Source organism: Mercurialis annua, linkage group LG8, assembly GCF_937616625.2.
Source record: "Mercurialis annua linkage group LG8, ddMerAnnu1.2, whole genome shotgun sequence".
Taxonomy (NCBI): Eukaryota; Viridiplantae; Streptophyta; class Magnoliopsida; order Malpighiales; family Euphorbiaceae; genus Mercurialis; species Mercurialis annua.
The window spans coordinates 12,190,486-12,203,625 of record NC_065577.1 but is presented as its reverse complement, the minus strand read 5'-3'; the positions used below and the strand labels follow the sequence as shown (position 1 = coordinate 12,203,625).

At 33.0% G+C, this 13,140-nt stretch overlaps 3 protein-coding genes across 4 annotated transcripts; 2 read left to right on the top strand and 1 right to left on the bottom strand.

The window, feature by feature from the left end:
* The first annotated feature begins 902 nt into the window (after positions 1 to 902).
* On the top strand, positions 903 to 4,057 carry LOC126661313 (beta-amyrin 16-alpha-hydroxylase CYP87D16-like). The gene is given in 10 exon segments (XM_050355133.1): positions 903 to 1,105; positions 1,180 to 1,239; positions 1,241 to 1,508; positions 1,987 to 2,136; positions 2,303 to 2,551; positions 2,644 to 2,733; positions 2,810 to 2,888; positions 2,976 to 3,082; positions 3,406 to 3,533; positions 3,869 to 4,057. Coding segments are annotated over 10 exon segments (1,428 nt in total). The 3' UTR covers positions 3,963 to 4,057.
* Positions 4,058 to 5,352: 1,295 nt separating this feature from the next.
* Positions 5,353 to 6,669, top strand: LOC126659989 (pathogenesis-related thaumatin-like protein 3.5). The gene is made up of 2 exons (XM_050353321.2): positions 5,353 to 5,715; positions 5,807 to 6,669. The coding sequence occupies exons 1-2, from the start codon at positions 5,667 to 5,669 to the stop codon at positions 6,460 to 6,462; spliced, it is 705 nt and encodes a 234-aa protein (XP_050209278.1). The 5' UTR covers positions 5,353 to 5,666; the 3' UTR covers positions 6,463 to 6,669.
* Positions 6,670 to 7,994: 1,325 nt separating this feature from the next.
* LOC126662336 (ras-related protein RABA4c-like) lies at positions 7,995 to 11,021 on the bottom strand. Of its 2 annotated transcripts, none has more exons than XM_050356285.2 (3): positions 10,700 to 11,021; positions 8,430 to 8,923; positions 7,995 to 8,331 (listed from the first exon to the last, which is right to left on the bottom strand). In XM_050356285.2, the coding sequence occupies exons 1-2, from the start codon at positions 10,924 to 10,926 to the stop codon at positions 8,476 to 8,478; spliced, it is 675 nt and encodes a 224-aa protein (XP_050212242.1). In that variant the 5' UTR covers positions 10,927 to 11,021; the 3' UTR covers positions 7,995 to 8,331; positions 8,430 to 8,475. The 2 variants fall into 2 exon arrangements, with proteins under 2 accessions (XP_050212242.1, XP_050212241.1); XM_050356284.2 differs by having other exon boundaries at positions 7,995 to 8,328; positions 10,700 to 11,020.
* Positions 11,022 to 13,140: the final 2,119 nt, after the last annotated feature.

Sequence of the window (13,140 nt, the reverse complement as noted above, 5' to 3'; positions counted from 1 at the left end):
AAGTTATTACAGATGATAAGTGTAGTCTCTGCAATGTGAATGGTGAAACTAGAGAGCATATTTGTTCTTTGATTGTAGCTTCTCTAAGGAGATTTGGAGAAATGTGCTGAACAGAATGGGGATTAATAGAGAGATTCTGTCCTGGAATAGAGAGGTCTGCTTCTTCTCCAGGAGGGCTAATGGCAGATCTAATGAAGCTAGAAGAAGGAGGTTAGCTTTTACAGCAACTGTGTACTTTATTTGGAGAGCCAGGAATGATTTGATATTCAACTCAAAGAGGACTAGAGCTGAGGACTGCATTAGAAGCATAATTGGTTGTATTTATTAGTCCCTGCTTTCCCTAGCTTGTGTCTTTCTTTTGAGTTTTGTTTTGTGTTGCTGCAGTAGTCAGCTTTTTTCCTTAGCTTGTATCAGCTTTTGCTGAATTGTTTTCTGGGTTTATAGCAAGTTCTGCTCTTTTTGGTGCTTTTGCCAAAAAAAAAAGTGTAAAATTGACCTTTATTTACTTGACAAAAGTTCAAAAAAAGTCTTCAAAAATGGTCAATTTAATATAAAAAGTTAATCTAATGCAAAAATGATCAATTTAGAGAATTTTTACCAAATAAAAAAAGGTCAATTTTATGCGTTAGGGTACAATTGAAATGAAAAAAATACAAAATAGGGCAAAATTGACTGATTTTCAACGTCAAGGTAGGATTGAAAAGGGGATGAAAGATCAGAGTATTTTAAGACATTAGATCATTCATATATAAATAGTTTCATATTAAATGGATAAAGAAAAGTACTAACTCACATATTTATTAATTATTCTTGTCAGCCATTTCTTGAAACAAAATTGCAGCATTTCATTTCTCTTTTGCATTCCATAAACTCTTATTTAGAACAATTCATAATATATAAAAATGTGGTCACCATTGGAATTATGTGTTACATCATTGTTTGTGATAATCTGCACTCATTTAATCTACAAATGGAGAAACCCTAAATGCAATGGAGTTCTTCCTCCAGGTTCCATGGGCTTGCCTATCATTGGAGAGACTCTTGAGTTGATTATTCCTAGTCACTCTCTAGATTTCCATCCGTTCATCCGAAAAAGAATCCAAAGGTGATCAAAATTAATCATTTTTTTAACAAAAATCTACGAGTTCGGAGAAGTAAAAGGAATTTTCTTGTATTAAGATTCGGACCAATTTTTCGGACCAATCTTATCGGTCGACCAGTGATAGTGTCAGCTGATCCTGATTAATAATTATATTTTTCAACAAGAAGGAAACTCAGTTGAAATGTGGTATATGGGAGCATACTCGAAAATGTTTCAGCTCGAAGGCGAATCGAGGTTAAGCGCACCTGGCCGAGTTCATAAGTACATAAGAAGCGTAACTTTGAGTCATTTTGGTGTCGAAAGCCTTCGACAACACTTGCTTCCTCAAATACAAGATAGTGTAAACAAAAGCTTGCAAAATTGGTCTATTCAGGATTCTGTTGATGTCAAACAAGCAGCTTCTGTCGTAAATACCTTTCTCACTTTTCTCATACTACATTGTAGGGAAATTTTTAGTCTTATATTTTTCTACATTTATAATTTTTTGTAAAAAGTTTATTATTTCTTCGTTTTCCATTTTAGTAATTTAATTTCGGTATCACTATTTTCGTGATATATATATATATATATATATATATATATATATATATACACGTTCGTATGTATGTATGTATACGTACGTACCACATGCAGCCTGGGGTAGGCTCTAACCTAGACTGTCATATAAATTTTCAAGAAAACGAGGTAAAATTTGTTACAAAAACAGGGCTACACAGAGATGTTAAGTCCGGACTGCCAGGAGATTAGAAATGGACTAAATAATCAGATGAAATTTAGCTTGCACTAAATTTATTTTGATTCCGCCACTTGTATATATTATATCACATTTGTTTTTTTCAAAATTAGTTGGTGATGAGGGATAATATTATCTATGGGTGTTGCAGATGGTTTTCAATTTTACAGCAAAGAAAATGTTTAGTTATGGAGGCGAAAGTTCTTCAGAGGAGATAACGGAGAAGTTCACCGGTATCTTTAACAGTCTGATGTCTATACCATTGAATATCCCCGGCACAACTTATTATAAATGTTTGAAGGTAATCGCGGTATTTCTATATTGCACGGAAACATAAACTTTTATATTTATTTTGAAAGACAAAAGCAAAATATTGGAGTCAATAAGTTTCCATGCAACATATATAGTATCTTTCATCTCGAGTAATTTTACAGAGTTATTAATTACATGTCCTATTATTCAATCAGGACCGAGAGGCGATGCTAAAAATGTTGAGAGAGACGCTCAAGGAGAGACTCGATTCACCTGAGATGCGTCGAGGAGATTTTCTTGATCAAATCATCGATGATATGGATTCGGAAAAGGTCCTGACCGAGGAACTTATTCCTCAATTCATCTTCGGGATTTTACTTGCCGGATTTGAGACTACTTCAACAACTTTAACATTAGCTTTCAAGTTTCTAGCAGAATACCCTTTAGTCTTAGAGGAGTTGACGGTACGTCCATTTCGTTTTACTTCGTCAAATTTGCTCATAAATCACATCAATTGAATTATTTAATTTGGCAAATTACATGTCTAATTTAACAGGCTGAGAACGAGGCAATTTTGAAAAACAGAGAAAATCCTGAGCTACCACTGACATGGGATGAATACAAGTCGTTGAATTTTACGCATCATGTTAGTTCCTAATTGTTGCTCAAATTATTAATTCATCTTTCAAATTACTAGTACTTTACATTCTTTCGCGTCGCAGGTGATCAACGAAACGCTGAGATTGGCGAATTTTCTGCCAGGGCTATTGCGGAAAGCTTTGAAAGATATTCGAGTCAAAGGTATAAATATATATAAGCTTGATGTTCATGAAAATCTAAAATATTTGTGGCCGTCTTTGAATTTATTTACTTTGATGTACTATGTAGATTACACAATCCCAGCTGGTTGGACAATTATGGTTGTGAAGTCAGCTATGCAGTTAAATCCTGATATATACAAGGATCCACTTGTATTTAATCCTTCGCGTTGGAAGGTCAGCACTTTTATTTCAAGAAACAATATCAACCAGAGTCAAGTTGAGACGCCATATATGTTAAACGAAAATGTAGATATTGATATAAAAACACTAAATAAAAAACAACATTTTCTATAAGAATAGATTATAAATATAAAGTTTTATTTCCGAAAACAAAAATAAAACAGGGAAACACAGAACTTGAAAAGTTTTCATACAACATAGATGTCCACTCATCTACAAGGCTATAAATTCTCAAAATTAGAATTTGAGATTTATTCACAATCAGTTAGAAAAGTAAAATGAACGACTCTATTATAATATTTGTCAAATCGGTGCAGGATCTGGACTCAAGTACAGTTTCTAAGAGTTTCATGCCATTTGGTGGAGGATCAAGGCAATGTGCAGGAGCAGAGTACAGTAAACTATTTATGACTATATTTCTGCATGTTCTGGTTACTAAATATAGGTATTTTTCTTAATACCTACCCTTGATATAAATTACTTGACGAGGCGGAACCAGAGATTTCATTCAGATGGAGCAAAAATTTATTTGGTTGAACTATATGTTCGACTATTTTTTTTAACCGAACAAGATGTTTTTATTTTAAACATTTTAGACAAATTAACATGTCATTTGGCTCAACTTTTTAAAATTATTCAAATTATTCGATACTCATCGGTATCATATATTTCAAAACCGAGGTGGGATGCCCAACCCACCTTGCCCCACCCTAGTTCCGCCACCGATAACTTGCATTGGATACTTATAGTTATAGATAACGGGTTCTGGTTTTGTTTTAGGTGGAGAAAAATCAAGGGAGGTGACATTATTCGAAATCCTATTCTAGGTTTTGGAGGTGGCCTGCATATTAAGGTTTCAGTTAAACATCAGTGAAACATTCTTCTAGTTACTCTTATGGCAGACATGAAAACATGTAATGTGTTGTGTTTAGTTTATGTAGGAGTTCATTTAGTAACTCTAATTTTAAAATTTCATTCGAATTGATTATGTTTATGTTAAATGAATTATTAAATAATTTTTGTTTACAAATAAATTAATTATATATATACTAAACTTGAACCAAACAAAGGGAGTCATTTTATAAGAACTCTTTGGAAATTTAATTCTTTTAATAAGTTCGTCGTTGCTATAGTTCAAGTCAATTATATTTTTTTAAACCGCCCCTACAATTTACAGTCTTCTGTTGTAGCGCCGCCCCTACAATTTTCAAAAATTTCCCAGTTATCCACGCTACCTGTGACGTGTCCTACTCCGGGTAGCCACATAGGCTTCGAAAAAGACGAAAAACGAGATCAGGCTACAGAATACCAAACATAAAAATGATACAATGTTTTAAACGATGTGTTTAAATAAATATTATGATTTATAATGTAAATAACCCTTAAAAAAATATTTAATACTTAATGAAAAAGGATAATACAAAATATTATTCACCAAGGGTCGAGAAGTCAAGACACAATTTCAGGTACAGGGTGAGGGTTGGGGGCCATGGTCAGGTCCGAGTCAGGCAAAATTTGGAGATGGAATCAAGACTCTGAGTTAGGGTCCGAACTCGAAAATGGAGTCAGGTTCGAGACTCAAATTCAAAATCTGAGGTCGAGGTCATGCCGCAAGTTTGGGGTCGGGACACGAGGTTGGAGTAGAGACTCAAGGTCGGGATCGAAACTCGGGTCAGAATCAAGACTTGATGGTTAGGGTTAGAAATCGGTGTCGGACTCGGAACTCGGAACTCGGATCACGGTTAGGCCGGGGTTTAGCGACTCTAGTCCATGGTATAAACTCATGTTGAAGTTGATAGCTTCTTTAGTAATCAAATTTTATTTTCATATATAATAATAAAGATTACCAAATTTAAATCCAAGAATCCTAAATCTTAGGGATGGGATTCCATTTCTCATTTCCTCCAAGATATTATGATACCAAACATACCCTAGATAATCCATATTTTCACATATTAAAAGTCACCCATTGGATCATTTAGGGGGACAAGCACAGCTGATATACATACAAATTTTGTGCTGATAAGATGAAAGGTATGTGACTCAGTTTAATAAGTTGTTATAAATCATTTCGATAGACATGATAAAACTTGAGGAAAATTAGAAACTAGTTAAAACATAACAAATCTACCTAAAAGTTCTCATCAACAAAGAATCTTGACTTATTATTAGCTCCAAAGAAATTTTAACTAACTAATTTTGTGCAACTTTTTAACCAGATAAAATCATTAAAAAAACAAATCAACCAAAATCCCTAATTAGACACAAACAGAAGATAGCAACAAAATCATGTTCCTCAGAAGCTGCAATTTCACAGGAATGATTAGACCATTTTGAGAAATTCTATCATAGATAAGTCTAAAATGTTAGAGCTTAGGTTACCTGTTTTTTCTTAACAATGATACACATGTCAAAACACAAATTTGTAACAAACTTAGAATCTAACTAATTACCACGCTATATAAGGTGATTTGTTGAACCTCCATCTACAAATATGCAACTTTTTCACTCCCTTATATAATCACAGAAAAAATAACGTCTCGTCTATTATATTCGACATCAAAAATAATTGCATCTCATGGCAAAGTGGCAATTTCTTCTCACTTTGGTTCTCATATCTTCCCTAGGTAAGAGCTAACAATGATTGATTATATCCTTTACTTTTACTATAATATGTTATATGGTTTGTCATGTAAGAAAGTTAAATGTTTTTTGCAGGAGCTGAAGCTGCAAAATTTACCCTGCAGAATAAATGCAGGTCAACTATATGGCCAGGAAGTCTATCGGGAGGGGGACCTTTATTAATCAATGGTGGGACTAGATTAAAACCAGGTCAATCAATAACTATCGATGTACCTCATAAATGGTCGGGCCGGTTTTGGGCTCGTACCGGTTGTCATTTTGATCGTTCCGGCAAGGGAAAGTGTGCCACAGGTGACTGTGGTGGTTTGAAACATTGTGGTGGAGTTGGCGGAGTACCGCCAGTCACACTGGCTGAGTTCACCCTAGATGACCTAAACTTTTATGATGTCAGCCTTGTCGACGGCTACAATGTCCCTATTTCTATCTACCCTTATGGAGGCACTGGTGACTGCAAGAAGGTTGAATGCTTTGCAAACTTGAATCCGAGATGCCCTAAGGATCTACAGATGAGAGTTAATGGAAGGGTTGTGGCGTGCAAGAGCGCATGTGCAGCATACAATACTCCACAATATTGTTGCACCGGCGCTTATGGCTCGCCGCAGACTTGCAAGCCTACAGGTTTTTCAAAGATATTCAAGGCTGCTTGTCCTACATATTATAGTTATGCATATGATGATGCAACAAGCACATTTACATGCAGATGGGCTAATTACACAATTAGGTTTTGTTGAAATTGTGTGACCGTACGATCATTGTAAAGAGATATTACATACATTATACATGTATTGATTGAGAAATATCTATAAGAGAATCCTACTATGTGATTCAGGACTAGAAATGCAGATCAAAACTGATTTTAAGGGTTTTGTGTTTGCAGATAACCACGGAATACTATGAAATGAATAAAAATCACATGAACTTTGGCATGTTATTGTCAATATCGGAACAAATTTTCTTTCTTTTTCCGAAGGGATAATTATAAATTTGGTGTCTAAACTTAGTTCGAAAATGACAATTTAGGTGTTTGAATAAAAAATAATACAATTTGGTATCTGGACCTGCTAAAATATTCAAACAGGTGTTTTCAACAAGTCACTTTCAAAAATGCTGACGTGGAATGTGCAGTCCATTGGTTAAAGGATCAATCTACCCCTTAATTAACATCAAATATTAAAAGAAACAAACTATATGATTTTTACTAAAAACTTTAACAATCACCATTTTAAATAATTTAATTGACGTACGATTTTAATAGATACTAATTCATAGTAACATTTTAATTATTTTTAATAAAATATTAAAAAATCAATTATTTTCAATTTTTAATTTAAACGCAATTATAGTTATTGTCTAATCTATACTCATCCCTCACTCCGCCACCCATCCCCCAGTCCCACCCATCCACAACCCCCTACTGCCACCCATATTACTACACATGCTTTCATAATATTAAATTTAGGTTAAAGATTAAAAATAAATATTTAAAATTAATTAAATATAGGGGTTTTTTTGCATATGAAATCCCAGCGTTTCACTATTTTAGTAATTTAACTCCGTTCTATAAAATTTACATCGCACTTCCCAACCTTTTGGTATTTTGTAGCCTATAGTTGTTTTTTGGGATCTGTTCATACAAAACACATTGGTTTTGTAGACATTTTATACCTTTATATTTAGTAAAAAAGACTATAGGTTACAAATGTCAAAAATTTGAAAGGTTGGGATGCGCAATGCAAATTTTAAAAAATGGGATTAAATCGTTAAAAAAATGAAACGTTAGGATTCAATATGCGAAAAAACCCTTAAATATAACTATGTATTTATATCGAGAAAGTGGTCTCCACATTCTCAATGTAGATAGAATATATAGTGAGATAATCCAATTACGTATAAAGTTCTATATCTTTTCATCAAAATATTGAAAGTTTGTAATGTTTTGGTACTTTATGTAAAGTTAGAGGGGTAAAATCACCCTTTGTTTCAAGTTCATCATATTTGTAACCTGCAACCTAAATGTAACCTGGTAAAAACATTTATTTGGTATTTTTTAGCTGGTTCAAACACCAAATTGATATAAATTTTTGTTTAAACACTGAATTGTCATTTTTGAAAGTTCAGACACCGAATTTGTAATTATCCCTTTTTCTTATGAGGGCATGGGGGTTCATATGCATGAATGCTGCAAGTAAAGGACCTTAAGGACATGAAAGATAAAATAAAAAAACTCTTGAAGCAAAGCAAAAGCGGGAACTAGCAAGCAAACTACACTTTAAAACGCTCATCAATGGTTAAATTTATTAAAATTAAAAGTTGCTCAAGAGCTCCATTGCAATTCTATGTCCATTCTCCATATAGAAAAAGTTTAATTTTGATTGTACATGGAAATATTTTGTTTGGATGGTGTAATTGTGGAATCGATTTCTCTTTGGCTTCCCACTTAGGTTTGCAATCATTTAATTTCATCTATATCACAAAAGTTTAAAGTTTGAACATGGAGCACCACAATCTTTGAATGCCAATCAACCAGTACATCCTTGACAAACAGCGGAAAATCAGTTACCTGATGTACAAAATGCCCAGCGAAGCCGTATGATTATCTGCTGCCAGATTTTAAGAAATTAGACATGTAAAACATAGAAAGCAGAACATTTCAATAAAGATATGACAGTGTCATCAAAGCTATTAAACAGAAACTTACCTGGAATTATAAACAGAAGATACCCAAGGTGTGCAGAAATTTAATCCTATGATCTACTACAACAGCCAGAGTTATTAGCTCGCAATTCTGGCTCCTGTACAGGAACAATAATCTTGTTTCCCTTGAGAAGTGAAGTGTTCCCTTCCTCCTGTTCTTCATTTGCAACCAGAGACTTTTTGCTGACAACTCGATAAATCTCTGTTAGTACTGAAATGAAAGCAGACTCAACGTTAATGGACTCAAGGGCTGATGTCTCCATATAGAAGAGGCTTTCCTTTTGAGCAAATTCTTTGGCATCTTCAGTTGGTACAGCTCTAAGTGACCCCAGGTCAGACTTGTTTCCTACAAGCATGATGACGATATTGTTATCAGCATGCCCACGCAATTCCTCTAACCACTTAGCGACATGATCAAAAGACTGACGCTTGGTTATATCATAAACCAGCATTGCCCCCACTGCTCCTCTGTAATATGCACTTGTCACTGCTCGATAGCTGAGATTTCCACCAAATTGTACTTAATTAATAAAGACCCCCAGTATGAAGAATTTAATGTAAAGAAGCTGGAGGTTATAAGATCTTGTCAATACAAGAAGATAAATATAGCCTTATAATATAAAATATATGATGTGGCTAGATGACAAATTTACAAAATCATAAAGTAACAAATCAAACAACTAAGTACATGGTAAGTTTTCCTTGCTTACACGGACATATAGACTTGCCCTATTTTTTTCATAGTAAGCAACATAAATTTTGTAGTCTAGTTCAACCATCAAAAACCAATGTATTTAATCACATCAAAAACTTTTAGGTACCCATTAACTTTTTCGTATAAACTTCAGTCTTGATTTTTAGCAGTTTAAGAGTTTTAAAACGGTTTGTTCCCGCTTCTTGGATAAACAAAGAGCAGCCAATTATGTCAGCAGAATTTATTAGTCTATACATCAATAGAGTCATTAATAGTCTTGCCTTCCACAAAGCACAATAAGATCACATTAGTTCTTCCTAATTCGAACCAACTACATTGTGTCTCAAGGTCATATGGTTTCTTTAGCAATAAAACACGAAATAGAAGGGCTCAACCATGACCATGCCTTAGTTTATACTATTTTTAATAATAATCATTCTTGTGGTCTCTTTAAACTGTAAACTAGCTAAACTCTGAAACAGCATTCAACATCACAAAACTTATTTTGTGGCCCAGCTCTTTTCATGACAACGGCTCAATTGCTAACTCCCTTGCACTCATATTGTTCTAAATGAGAGATACAATTACATGAATATTGATGAGAACTGCACCAGGACTGCAATGCAACAATTGTATTTGAAATGGAGTAGAACTATAAAATTCTTCGATCTATTCAGCAATGAAATCTAATTGCCCTTGCACAGTTCTCCACAGTAATTGCGATTCTTTACATAAACAGATAATCTCATTAATAGACAGGATAGACCGATTCTTTAAAAGAGGCATCATTTAATATACCAATGGAGGCCCGCCTCCTTAACATTGTTTTCTTTAAGCCCCAATATCCAAATTGATTCAGTCAATCCAACTTCACACTTATTATTATCAAATCATGCTCTATACATTTAACCTTGAAACTAATTGCTTCAGGGATTGTGAGATGGGTTCCAATTAAAAAAGGAAAGTGTATACCGTATACGTATCTACAAAAATAAAAAAATATAGAAAGGACAACCTATTTATATATCATAAGTCATAACCAGCAAATCTCACTAATCTGTACATCACACCTAAAACATTTCAATAACGACGTACTAGCTGATCATTGAGGTGGTAAAGTGCAAGCTCGCAAACTCTATATCCGGACACTTCTTCAGTCCAGAACTCGAGTCCCATTTTTCTATTGTAAAAGCAAGCAATATAAAACTTAAGGTAATAAATAATAACAAGTATAAACTTCAACATATTGGAATGATTCTTCTCACAAGCATTCACCTAAACTGAGACCATTAAAAACTACTCTTTTAAATCTTCTCCTATAAAAATAACTACATATAAAAATAATACTAAAAACAATTTCAATTTCGATCTCCATCTCGATATCAATTACTTCAAAGTTGGTGCTAAAGAAACCAAATGAATCCATAATTAATCAATCAACACTATTAACTAGTAAACATTTCTACCATGATTATGCACACATCACTTAAAAAAAATCACAAATATAACCTACGGATCACATCAAACATATGAAAACAGCTCAAATTAAAACTCAACATGATCAAAGGAAAAGGAAGTACCGTTCTTGACCAGCAGTGTCCCAAATCTGAGCCTTGACAGTTTTATGATCAATAGTTAGGGTTTTAGTTTGGAATTCAACTCCGATGGTTGCTTTGGAATCTAAATTGAACTCGTTTCTGGCGAATCTAGCGAGTAGCTGAGATTTCCCAACTGCAGAGTCGCCGATGAGTACTATTTTGAAAACGTAGTCTATTTTTTGATTGAAATTCACTTGAGATTTTGACATCTCTTTTTTGGGTTTGATCGGAATAAGAAAAAGAATAGAAACACGCTGAGAAAGAGCGACGACGACGATCCAAATAATTAATTTCAAATTATGTTAGGCAAAATGCAACTTTGACGCGTACTTCTCTTATTGAATTTTAATTTAACAAAAAATATGAATTAAATTTGGTCTATTTTCATTAACCTTTTGGTAGGGGTGAGCAAAAACCGAACCAAACCATTAATCCGATCCAAACCAATCCGAAATTAATTTTGGTTTGGTTAAAATGGTTAAAATGGATTGGTTTGGTTTCAAATTATAAAAAAGTATGGTTTTTGGTTTTGGTTTGGTTTCAACTAGTGGTTAACCGAACCGACCGAAAAACCGAAGTTTATAATAATATTATTTTTATTAATATTTATATATGCTTAAATAAATATAAAATTTATTTATTGAAATATTTATATAAAAATATAATATGTGTGTATAGATACATATATGAAAATAAAATATATAAACTAATACACACATATAAGTAAAAATTATTAAGCATAATTTTAATTATTACGTATAATTATATATAAGTTTTATCTAAATCTATATTAACCAAACCGAACCAAACCGAACCGAAACCGATGCTAAAGTTTGGTTAACCGAACCGAAATTTTATATAAATATTTGGCGTGGTTTGGTTTTTATATTTTCCCTTAAAATATGGTTTGGTTTTGGAGTTTACTAAACCAAACCAAACCGAACCGAACCATGCTCGCCCCTACCTTTTGGTATACTCCCTCCGTTTTGAAATAGTTGTCGTTTTAGAGAAATTTTTTTATATCATAACACTTATCACTTTAGAATATTAAAAAAGCATTTGTTACTATTTTTCTACATATATTCTTCATTTATTCATTGAAAGAATACAAAAATCCAAATAAAGAGTCATAGTAATTAATATTAACAAATTTTAATAAGGGCTAATTAAGTAAAAGTATATATAAATTTAAATATATTTATTGTTTTCTTAATTTGTGTGAAAATGGCTAAAACGACAACTATTTCAAAATGGAAGGACTATATTTTTTTAAGTTTCACAATGGAATCTCAAAATTATTATAAATTTGATTCATAGGATAACTAAGACCATGAAAGCATTGAATACCGACCGTTTTTTTATTATTATTTGTTTCTAAGCGAGATATATTATATTAAAATAAACATTAAAGTACAATGTAAATCAATTGAAACAAAAAATAAAAAACAACTGAAACCGAACAATTGATCTACAAAGAAAACTGAATAAAAATGGAAATCGAAATATGAAATTTTGAAGGCGACAATAATCAGAAAGAATTCGTTGAGAATTCTCTAGCACCAATTCATCTATAAGCAAATTCATTTTTTCTTTACTCTATTTCAACTATACTTCAATAACTTTCGTAAAAACAAATCATCAAGGCTATAAATACATTGATGTTGGCGCTGAACAGAGGTTAATCACTTACATACCTTTAAACACTCGCCTTTTACCTTTAACCTCTTGCACAGTGTATTGACGTCACTCTACTGATCTTCTGGAGTAGTCTTACCTAGGAAAACCAGACTGTAATCGCCGCTGAGAATAAACATGATGTACTGGGTGATTGGAATCCTCTGAGATCAGCTGAACAGGCTGACAATCGGTAGAAGATGTTGGCCCGAAGAGTGAAGCTGCTGGAGTGGTTTTCAGACTAATCCAGCTTGATTCTTTTTGATATTGTTATCTGTGCATGCACTCGGTTGACTACCTGCTCATTACCGAAGTTATCATTTGATGCGGTGAGCGTGAAACATATATACGAGGAAATACGCTGTCAGTAGTGGAAGTCAAGAGGACTACGATAAGAAATGATTGAATTATTTCTAACAAAATTATTTAGATTTGATTGGATTATTTTTTAATTATATTTTAAAAGTTAAGTTGAAATGATTTAAAGTTTGAGGGTGTAAATATTCTTTTAAAAAAATGTAAGAACTTATTTGCACTTTCTTCTATTAGTTGCCACGTAGGCACCATATAGGTAAAATCAATTGCCAATTAAAGGTTGAACATTATTGAAACGAAATCCTGCGTTTCAGGATAAATTTGATAAAATTTAAACTTTTTTAAAATTTTCATGAAAGTTTCGGCTTACAGTATTTGGCCTTTATATAATGTTTTTGTTTAGCCAAGTTTACCTTTTGCCGACTATTTTGTAT